Genomic DNA, 12,185 nt, shown 5'->3' with positions numbered 1-12,185 from the left:
TTATCATCGCCATGTTAAACAACAGCACAGCTGCTGACTCGTTCACATACGCACATATATATAAAACACACACACACACACACACACTCACTCACAGCAGTGGATTAGTATCCTTTTGCTACAATCTCCATGGAAAACAATTCAAGGTTTGTCTGTGCAATAACTGACCTTTTTGTCTTTGCATTTCAACCATTAAATTGGATCTGGCAGATACCGTTCACACAACAACACTCAAATTCTCCAGGGAGCCGAGTGTTTTGACAAGTGCTTCGTAATCTCTTCCAGAAGTCACAGACTCAGATTTACAAAACAGGACTACTTTGCCCAAGAAGTGCAAAACTCTGGCATGTGCCAGTACAAGCCCTTTCAGAGGGCATTATCCACACAAGGTTTGAACAGTCTTAGCTCTCAATCATTTTGACAGTCAGTGACTATATGACTAAGGTTTCAATCCAAGCACTGACACGGAGCGCTCCCTTGTTAACCATGAACGCATTTCCTTCAATGAAACATCTAAGGGTTAAGAAAAAGGAGACCAGAATGCCTAAATGTTGAAAAAAGTTAGGTCAAATGTCACCTAAGTTGTCATAGATGATGTCTGGAGACTGCATGATAGGATGCCATGCATTTGGAGGCGGCTGATGTCTAGATACTTTACTGTAAAGCTCCACAGTGTTTCCTGCACCAGCATCTCTTCTAACACCTTCCGTGCTGTTATGGCTGTTGCTACTGTTATTGTTGTTCAGGTTAGCACTGCCTTTAATTTGAGGCAGAGGAGGAGTGTCTTTCTTGGGCAGTGCTACTTTGCCTGGTTTGGGTGCTGTGACAGGTTTGGGGCCTTTTGGTCTGGGCACTGGCAGTGGTTGTTGAGCCACCTCATGACATTGAGGCTCCTCCATTCCCCTGGTTCTCCAGGAATGCATTTCCAACCGTGCTTCATCATAAAGCGTGATAATAGGCGGTGCAGATCCAGCACGTCCCTCTGGCTCATCGTATATATGCTCTGTAGGACTTCCATCTGCAGGGTGCCTGCTTCGCCCATCGAGTCCCAATGCCACTGTCCTCTGCACCAAGTCAAGACTGATCTGATCATAGATGTCTGAATAGAATGGCTCAGGCTTGATGCCCGGGTGGCGGCTACCCCCCTCATCGCCAGTCGGCCTGAGGCGTGGGTTAGGAGTGGGCAAGACTTTGATACTGTCTACCGGGTCTGAGTATAAACAGTCCCCTGGACTGGGCGGTGCACGGACCGAGTCAGCGGGCTCTGAGTACAGACTCCCTTGGTCCTCTAACATATTTTTGGACCCACGTGGCATGGGAGATCGTGGCGGGGTTCCACCAACGGGAGGCGGCGGCTCTGGAAGGCTTCGGCCTTTAAAATTTTTCCCATCGTTCTCTTTTCTACCAAAAACACCATCCGCGGACCCAGGCTTGCTACCACCAGAATCTCCATCTGGTTCACGACTGTTTGCTTCCGAGATGGCAGCACGGATCTGCTGGAGAGCTGGGCAGTCAGAGTCTAATGATGGACAGCTTTGGTGTCGTTCTTCAGCTTGGGCTTTCTGCTCCCGAATGGATTCCTCAACTATGTGGAATATCTCATTTCCCTGCTTTGTCTCGAAGGTGAAGTTCCCTGGCCCAGACTCACATCGTCGTCCAGCTTCAAATGAGAACATAACCTGCAGAGAATGTCAGAAATGTGACGGTGTGTTTGTGACTTTATTTTTCATTATCTTATGCACATGGACATTTAACTTGGCATTTGAATGAACCTTCTTTAAATAAACGTCATCATCTTATTAATATTATTTTAGTATTACTTATATAATATTATAGACGAAACATTCAATTTAAGGATACAGATGATAGATTATATAGAATTAATATTTTGAATTAATTTTTATTTTTATGTTTTTAATTTTCATTTAAATTTTAGTTGAATTGTAGTATTTTTTGGTTATGTTTTTGTTTTATTTTTTATTTTTTTTACCCAAAATTTGTATTTATTTGTAATTAATTTTTTTTTTTCAGTTTTGTTAGAAAATTTTTGGTTAATGATAATAACTCTGATCTTACTGGGCGGGGGGGGAATGGACCCAGCACACTAGGCTTATTAATCTTTTCAGTCACACTTTAGTTTGGGGACCAATTCTCACTATTAACTAAATATTAACTACGACCTTTTGCCTCAATAAACTATAATAAACTAAATAAGGTAGTTAAGTTTAGGTATGGGGTTTTAGTATTAAGGGATCTAAAATATGGTCATGCAGAATAAGGCATTAATATGTGCTTTATAAGTATTAATAAACAGCCAATATGCTAGTAATATGCATGCTAATAAGCAACTAGTTAATAGTGAGATCTGGTCCCTAAACTAAATCTTTTCAAACCATCATGACCTGCATTCAATAGTCATTCACCGCATTAGCTCTGCCTTCCACCCACTCATAAGGGAGAGAGGAAGGCCAGCTTCCTGTACCAAGGCAGTTTCTATAGTAATGACAGGAAGCAGAATTGGAAACAACAGTGGCTTAAGTTCCTGCTTTATATGTCATCTGTAGTACGAGGCCAGCTGTCTGCAACTATATTGGGTTAATGCAAACAGCCGTTAGATAAATAAAGACACACTGTGAGCAGTCTACATTATAAGGTGTGAGTGTCTGAGAGCTACATATATACAAGGCTGAGGCTGAATGCAGTCAGTGTTTTATTTTTCATTATCTTATGCACATGGACATTTAACTTGGCATTTGAATGAACCTTCTTTAAATAAACGTCATCATCTTATTAATATTATTTTAGTATTACTTATATAATATTATAGACGAAACATTCAATTTAAGGATATAGATGATAGATTATATAGAATTAATATTTTGAATTAATTTTTATTTTTATGCTTTTAATTTTCATTTAAATTTTAGTTGAATTGTAGTATTTTTTGGTTATGTTTTTGTTTTATTTATTTTTTTTTTTACCCAAAATTTGTATTTATTTGTACTTAATTTTTTTATTTCAGTTTTGTTAGAAAATTTTTGGTTAATGATAATAACTCTGATCTTACTGGGCGGGGGGGGAATGGACCCAGCACACTAGGCTTATTAATCTTTTCAGTCACACTTTAGTTTGGGGACCAATTCTCACTATTAACTAAATATTAACTACGACCTTTTGCCTCAATAAACTATAATAAACTAAATAAGGTAGTTAAGTTTAGGTATGGGGTTTTAGTATTAAGGGATCTAAAATATGGTCATGCAGAATAAGGCATTAATATGTGCTTTATAAGTATTAATAAACAGCCAATATGCTAGTAATATGCATGCTAATAAGCAACTAGTTAATAGTGAGATCTGGTCCCTAAACTAAATCTTTTCAAACCATCATGACCTGCATTCAATAGTCATTCACCGCATTAGCTCTGCCTTCCACCCACTCATAAGGGAGAGAGGAAGGCCAGCTTCCTGTACCAAGGCAGTTTCTATAGTAATGACAGGAAGCAGAATTGGAAACAACAGTGGCTTAAGTTCCTGCTTTATATGTCATCTGTAGTACGAGGCCAGCTGTCTGCAACTATATTGGGTTAATGCAAACAGCCGTTAGATAAATAAAGACACACTGTGAGCAGTCTACATTATAAGGTGTGAGTGTCTGAGAGCTACATATATACAAGGCTGAGGCTGAATGCAGTCAGTGTTGAAGGTCATCTATCATGTGTTACCATTCTACAGAACAGATGATTTAATCTGTTCTGTAGAATGGTAGCAAATGCAATTGATAATTTTGAACAATTCACACTGATTTTGTATTGGTTTGAAATCTCAGTATGCTTTAATTGAGGACATTTCAAAATCAGAAGTGACTAAAACTCACTCTGTCTCTTCCATAGCGAAAATGAACTTTTCCATGACATTCTAATTTATTGAGATGCACCTGTAGTTATCATTTGACAGTACAAAAAATTATGCACTGACAACATAAGCAATCAAGCTGCTGAGATTCATTCTATACAATTTATAACAATTTTGTGTGTGGCTTGTAAGTAAATGTGGCTTATAAGTAAAACTGAAAGGTCTTTGAATCTCAGGAAGTTGGTCAACACTGGTCTTTTTCAAATCACATAGGAACAATCCACAATGTAAAAATAAAAAAAGTACAACCAGGATGTTTTTCATTTGATGGGTCCCGCATGCTATTTCCCTGCTAAGTTCAGCAAAGATACGCTTCTGCTTATCAGAGACTACAGGCCGTGAGCGATTACCCTACTTTCCTGTCAAATAGTTGAACAGAATTCATTCATTGTTAAAATGGTACAACAACGATCCTATTATTAGGATTATTCCTGTTTTTATTTAAAATGTTATATATTATTTATTGTCTTGCAACATTATTCTCATTACATTTTATGACTTCAAAATTTTATTAATCAAATGCATTTTATTAAAATGGGCAAATACTATTAGGAGCAAAAACTAAATATGCATTAATGATTTTGTGAATGCATTCTTTTTTTTCTTTTTTTTTTTATTACATTTTTTAAATCAAACTCTGGTGATGTCTGCTGGACTTCCCCAATCATTTAAAGTCACCATGAAATCAAAATTGAAAATTCTTATTTTTTTATGGAATACTGTAGTGTTTATTATAAATAATTTATCCGTGCACTTCATTATTTTTTTTAAAATTCATGCGCCCTCGTAATCTTTAATCAAAAACGTTAACCTCCCCTCCCCCACAAAATGACTCATCTTCTCTTCCGGTCACGAGCTATGGTGGTATGGAGGGGTAAATGCTGGAATAAACGGCAGGGGGAAAAGCTGAAGCTGATGCTTCACTTTATAGCACTGACACCAGTCATGAGGGAGTACGTTACCCCTAAACATTGAAAAGATATTAGTATATTATGACAACATTACTCTTAGGACATCGCAAACTAATTTTTTTCATGAATATGACTTAACCTGATGGAGGACGCGCTCAGTCATTCAGGCAGTCTCTCTCTCTCTGTCTCTCGCGCGCGCTGTTTAGGCATGTTTTGTGCCGTTGATCGTCGTCGTCGTCCTCAATAAATAAAACCTTTATTCATGTTATATTAACATGTTATATTATGCTTAGGTGTCGGCGGTGAATTCAGTGGAGAGAAATCCCCCACCACTAACTGCAAACTGGCATTCAGATCTGCCTCCATTTTGTTAGCAACGCCCCAACTTCCAACGATCCAATCAATTCCCGAAGGACGAAATCAAGTCCCGCCCTCTCATTTCAGATGGCGTTTCACTCGGATATACGTCACAGTAGAGAAGAAAAGACAATCGCAACTTCCGTTTAATGCCGACTTTAAAAATTAACAACTTCCAGGTAGCGGCAAATTATTGTTAATGTCAGCGGCCCTTAATCAAGGCCATAAAATATTCATGCAAGAGGAGTGCCAAATTTATGTCACTTTCTTTATTTAGCATCTGGATCATAATGCTGAGGTCAACAAGAGGAACTTGACAATGAATTTCAATCCCCTTCCTCCAGATGGACAATGAAAAGCAAATTCTGCAGCGAACAAAAGACATCTATGTGTATATGGGTGTGTGAGAGAGAGAAGGAGTGTGGGTCAGTTCCTCACATTGTTTGTAACATAAGAAAAAATAATGACCTTCAAAAAAAGGCCAAGTTTCACGCTGATTCACTATTGTGATGCAGATGCGTTGTTGTATTCACTAACACCATGTACACACTACTAAAGCCAGGCTACTACATGAAAAGGAAAAAAAAAAAACATTGTGATTTTTAAAGGGGCCATGAATTATTATTATTATTTTTAATATATATATGTGAGGTCCATGTGTAATATCGGTAGGATTTTTACATCAAAAGCAGTCAAATTTTACTTGCTATGATTGGGAAACATCTTTGCATATGAAATAAGAATTATCCAAGTAAAACTATTGAAATGCAACTATGATTACAGTTGCAACGACTAACTAATTGTGAAAAGTGTGGATTACAGTATTAATACTGAACATTGTAGTCAATGTTGAACACATGAATGTAATGGCTTGAGTTTTGTTTAGCACAAGCTCATATACTCTCGAGAATGCTCTCACCATAACCAAAGTGTAGGCACTGTGTTCTATAAATATGAGATTCATCATGCACTGTAGACAGATTCAACGATAACAGGAGTTTGGCAAAAGAGCAGAACTTGCACTGGACTAAAATGATTGACAGCTCAAGTGTTTATAAAAGGAGCATTCTTTGTTCACTTTCTGTATATAATTGGAATCACAATATGAATGTTTTTCATTGCTAAAAGGAACAATGTGAAATTGACCGTTCAGACGATGGCTTCATAAACCGACACAGAAACAAAAATAAACAATTTTGCAATAGAACAGCTACATGACTAGAACTACATGATTCCTTACTAGAGGTTGACCGATTGATCGGTTTTGCCGACTGCCATATTTTGTTATTTTTGATTAGATAATCATCAAGTGTTCTAAAATAGAAGCAAACAAAGTGCGAGTATACATACAGTATCCATATGTATGTAATTTCAATGCTAAGGCTTTTGTGTAGATATTTATAGATGGCCATCTTTAAGTATGACTGTTGATATGAAATGGTAACACTACAATAAGAGTCCATTTGTAACATTAACTAAGGTTAATACAAGCTGTTGAATTATTGTCCCTTGTTAGAGTGTTAATTTCAACATTTACTAATACATTTTTAAATTTGAAAGTTGCTTCTGTTAACATCCATGAGCTAACTTTAATGATCAATATATAATTTATATTTAATATTAATATTTTTATTTATTTACAAAATATGGTTCAGTACTTTTTTTTTTTTAAATAGTAAAGCACTATTTTAGTTTTCATTCAGTATCTACTTTAAAAACTATCGGTTGATTAATTGTTATTGGCCACTGTGGTCGAACCTAACTATTGGTATTTGGTATCAGTAAAATCTTTATTGCAAAGCTTGTCCAATTGTGACATAAAAAATTATGCCCTACTAACATGATCAGGCACTTTGTTAAAATAAATAGCACTTCCCAAATATTAGAATCCTTTGAAAGTTATACGGTGACAATTTTCTTCCACAACTAAGAACTGCACATTTGGACAACTTATATATATCTGTTTTTATTCCAAGTATTCTATTGTTGTTGACAGCTTGGTTTCAATAAAAATGTGTTTTCGGACTAAGAAGAAAGTTTTATAGTACAATTCAAAAGATCAGGGAAGAGATTTCTCAATTCTCAGTTTGAGAGAATTGAGGGTTAGTTCACCCAAAAAACTGAAAATCCCCATTTACTTACCCTCGTATCATATAAAGCAATTGTGTCTCTTCAGAAAAGTTGGATTGAACTGCTTGATTCATATAGATTAATTTTATGAGCATCAAAGTTTAGGTGAAATGGACTTTAGCCTAATCTGTGGAATTATCTGAACAACATAAGCCATTTGCTAAACTGTGAAATGTTACACTTTCACTTTAATGGCAACCCTACCTCACCACAAATTCTATTCACAAGTCTATATTCCACAATAGTAACTTTCAGCGAACTGAACTCAACTCCTTGTACACAACAAGACAGTCATAAGAGTTCACCCATAAAGTGAAGGGTTAATGTTCTACCAATTACAAGCAGAAGATAACACAATACAATGAATCACAAACGTCTAGATTTTAGACAGAATCCAACACCTGACCATTGCACAATGCCAAAAGCTACAGTACAGACAGCAGATGTCAAAGTGGTATAGAAGATGCATGAGATTACCCAGCATGCTCTGTTTCCTCCACACTCTGCAGATGTTTGTGTATCTACGTTCCTTTTAAAAACTGCCCCTTTTGTCTGACTGGTGCATTCAATGAGGACTGTACCAACAAGACTACACCAACACCAATGGATACAAATACAAACCTTGGTTTAACTAAACGCAACATCATGTAAATCATGCATATCACATTACAAAACCCTAAATCGATGCCACAATTAAATGAATCAGTAATAAAATAGGGCTGCGTTATTTAATTACAGAGCAAGGCCTGTCGTGATAACCGTAATATCGCACTACTGACGAGCAAACCGCAGTGGAATGCAAGAACCGCAGCAAACGCGATTTTTGCGTTTTCTTTTTTCATAGAGTTATGCCCTTCTTGTTTTACACTTAGTGCATGTGTACTGAATATTAAATAAGTTCGTAATGATACCAATGTGTGCCATTATGATTTGTACAAAAGCTCCATAGATTTGCACTTAACAAGCCTAAACAGACAGCGAATGAGAGATCAACTAAGCATGTGCGATTACTTGCGAGTCATATACAGTATATTGTGAAAATAGGTTGTCATGTCCAAGGAAACCCAAATCTCTCTTAGCATCGATGCATTGCTGGTCAGCTGAGCCTTCTAACGTGGTGCTCAAAGTTAAAATGATTTCAACAGCGTGTTTCATTACGTCTCTCTTTGAATGAATCAGCGTTTTTGAACGTGTAGTTGAACGAACGGTTTAAAGACTGACTGATAGCCCGTCTAGAACGCGCAGGTGGAAATATCAATAAAAAGTCTCTTGTCCAGTCAGATTCGAGGATCAGAACGAACTGTTATACATATAGGCTAACAATAGCCTAACAATCTTATTGTCAGGTTTATGTTCTGTTATGTGGATCGTTATTTTGTCATTCTCTTCTGTTTAAGAGAATGTACACAGACTGAAGTAGTTTAAGTCTTTGGTTCTTTTAATTGTGGTGATTTTGGCTCACATTTAACAAAAACCCACCAATTCACTATCTCAACAAATTAGAATACTTCATAAGACCAATAAAAAAACATTTTTAGTGAATTGTTGGCCTTCTGGAAAGTATGTTCATTTACTGTACATGTACTCAATACTTGGTAGGGGCTCCTTTTGCTTTAATTACTACCTCAATTCGGCGTGGCATGGAGGTGATCAGTTTGTGGCACTGCTGAGGTGGTATGGAAGCCCAGGTTTCGCGTCACGCGCCGGCTGTTGAGAACGCGCTCAGGACAGTTCGGACATTGAGGTAAAAAAACGATATAAATACTGTTCATTTTCTTGCACAGACCGATCGTTTCGTGTCTTTACACATCAATGTATCGTCACGAGCCGCAGGGTTTAATTTGGTTTTGTTTGTGTATGTTTTTTGACTCTCAAAGCCGTGATTCCCATTCACTTCCATTATAGGTGCATCTCAATAAATTAGAATGTCGTGGAAAAGTTTATTTATTTCAGTAATTCAACTCAAATTGTGAAACTTGTGTATTAAATAAATTCAATGCACACAGATTGAAGTAGTTTAAGTCTTTGGTTCTTTTAATTGTGATGATTTTGGTTCACATTTAACAAAAACCCACCAATTCACTATCTCAACTAATTAGAATATGGTGACATGCCAATCAGCTAATCAACTCAAAACACCTGCAAAGGTTTCCTGAGCCTTCAAAATGGTCTCTCAGTTTGGTTCACTAGGCTACACAATCATGGGGAAGACTGCTGATCTGACAGTTGTCCAGAAGACAATCATTGACACCCTTCACAAGGAGGGTAAGCCACAAACATTCATTGCCAAAGAAGCTGGCTGTTCACAGAGTGCTGTATCCAAGTATGTTAACAGAAAGTTGAGTGGAAGGAAAAGGTGTGGAAGAAAAAGATGCACAACCAACCGAGAGAACTGCAGCCTTATGAGGATTGTCAAGCAAAATCGATTCAAGAATTTGAGTGAACTTCACAAGGAATGGACTGAGGCTGGGGTCAAGGCATCAAGAGCCACCACACACAGACGTGTCAAGGAATTTGGCTACAGTTGTCGTATTCCTCTTGTTAAGCCACTCCTGAACCACAGACAACGTCAGAGGCGTCTTACCTGGGCTAAGGAGAAGAAGAACTGGACTGTTGCCCAGTGGTCCAAAGTCCTTTTTTCAGATGAGAGCAAGTTTTGTATTTCATTTGGAAACCAAGGTCCTAGAGTCTGGAGGAAGGGTGGAGAAGCTCATAGTCCAAGTTGCTTGAAGTCCAGTGTTAAGTTTCCACAGTCTGTGATGATTTGGGGTGCAATGTCATCTGCTGGTGTTGGTCCATTGTGTTTTTTGAAAACCAACGTCACTGCACCCGTTTACCAATAAATTTTGGAGCACTTCATGCTTCCTTCTGCTGATCAGCTTTTTGAAGATGCTGATTTCATTTTCCAGCAGGATTTGGCACCTGCCCACACTGCCAAAAGCATCAAAAGTTGGTTAAATGACCATGGTGTTGGTGTGCTTGACTGGCCAGCAAACTCACCAGACCTGAACCCCATAGAGAATCTATGGGGTATTGTCAAGAGGAAAATGAGAAACAAGAGACCAAAAAATGCAGATGAGCTGAAGGCCACTGTCAAAGAAACCTGGGCTTCCATACCACCTCAGCAGTGCCACAAACTGATCCCCTCCATGCCACGCCGAATTGAGGCGGTAATTAAAGCAAAAGGAGCCCCTACCATGTATTGAGTACATGTACAGTAAATGAGCATACTTTCCAGAAGGCCAACAATTCATTAAAAATGTTTTTTTTTATTGGTCTTATGGAGTATTCTAATTTGTTGAGATAGTGAGTTGGTGGGTTTTTGTTAAATGTGAGCCAAAATCATCACAAAAGAAAGAACCAAAGACTTAAACTACTTCAGTCTGTGTGCATTGAATTTATTTAATACACGAGTTTCACAATTTGAGTTGAATTACTGAAATAAATGAACTTTTCCACGACATTCTAATTTATTGAGATGCACCTGTATATGTGTGTGTGTATACATATATATATATATGTATACACACACACACACATATATATATATATGTATATGTATGTATGTATGTATGTGTGTGTGTGTGTATACATACATATATATATATATATATGCCGATAATACCGCATACTGCGCTACTGAGCCACCCAAAATTACCGCAAGGGAAATTCTTTCACCGAGACAGTCCTAGCAACTTGTATAGCCATGTAAGGCAACACTTGAGGAATATAGTGTGCAGGATGGAAATTATGCAAATGATCAGAAAGAAGGAGAGTGAGTGAATGATAACTTCCTCAAATCTGCATCCAAAAGTAATCAGATGATATGTGCTTCTGCTGCACTTTTTAATAGGCTTAATAAACATGTAAAATAACATAATATACAGTTTATATGAAAATAGTCTAGCAGTAAAATACTTGAAAATACTAACAATTAAAAAAAAATCTTGTTCGTAACAGTCTACTTCATTTTGGAAAGCATACCAAAGGTAAAACAGTAAAAGTTAAGAATACAACAGTCACACTGCACGGGGCACACAGTGACTATCCTGTCAATATGTAGCCAATGTCACAATAAGATGTGAGTGATTCAGTAACTTCACAGTTCAATCTTTAATATATTTTTTTTTCATAAATAAAACATTAACTTGATCCCCAACACTGGCACCAAAGTGAATTATCAGTTACCAAATAGGTATACCGACACATGCACTTCCGTTCATGAAACTGGAGATGAACATGGACATTTCAAAATATTTAGATTTGATTAATCTTTTGCATTATCAACCTTCCATTGTTGTCCAAACACTGATATTAGGGTAACATTCAATAGTATGAATTACATCTTGATTCTCAAATAATTAGCAAAAGCTCTTTTAAAACCAAATGTCTGATGCTCTGTGACATGCTTGGATATGACGAAGGAAAGACAACTCTTTATTTGCCACACAAAGTGTAAGAATTTGCCTTCCCACTTACAAATAAAAATAACATAACAGAGTTAAAAAGAGGAAACAAGATAGTGGCTTGACACATGCGGGTTAAAAAAAAAACCTTTGCACTTTGAGTAGATCGTAACAAGACAGATAGAGGACTGGCACTTAAAAAGCAACTTGGAAAAACAGTGCATGTTATGTTGCTGTCGCACCTTCCTTTATATCAGGGATTCCCAAACTTTTTTCTCAGTGAATACCAAAATATTTACTTGAAATAAGTTTATGTTTCAACAATTTAACACAGCAACAGATACACTCTTTGCGAGAGCCAACTAACACTACAAGTTACAATTCAAAAATGTCTTAAATTCTTCAGTTCCAAACGTTCACTCATGCTTTTAACATTACAAATCCTTGAGCTTTTAGTTTGGCAGAAT

General features: G+C 37.1%; 1 protein-coding gene across 1 annotated transcript; it reads right to left on the bottom strand.

Moving 5' to 3' along the window:
- Positions 1 to 11,559, bottom strand: LOC107744277 (docking protein 1-like). Its single transcript, XM_016557820.1, has 3 exons — positions 11,514 to 11,559; positions 3,877 to 3,917; positions 1 to 1,679 (listed from the first exon to the last, which is right to left on the bottom strand). The coding sequence occupies exons 1-3, from the start codon at positions 11,557 to 11,559 to the stop codon at positions 567 to 569; spliced, it is 1,200 nt and encodes a 399-aa protein (XP_016413306.1). The 3' UTR covers positions 1 to 566.
- Positions 11,560 to 12,185: the final 626 nt, after the last annotated feature.

Source organism: Sinocyclocheilus rhinocerous, unplaced genomic scaffold (genome assembly GCF_001515625.1).
Source record: "Sinocyclocheilus rhinocerous isolate Xijiao unplaced genomic scaffold, SAMN03320098_v1.1 scaffold648, whole genome shotgun sequence".
In the NCBI taxonomy this organism is placed as follows: Eukaryota; Metazoa; Chordata; class Actinopteri; order Cypriniformes; family Cyprinidae; genus Sinocyclocheilus; species Sinocyclocheilus rhinocerous.
The sequence above is the reverse complement of the archived record's forward strand: the minus strand, read 5'-3'. Positions and strand labels throughout refer to the sequence as shown.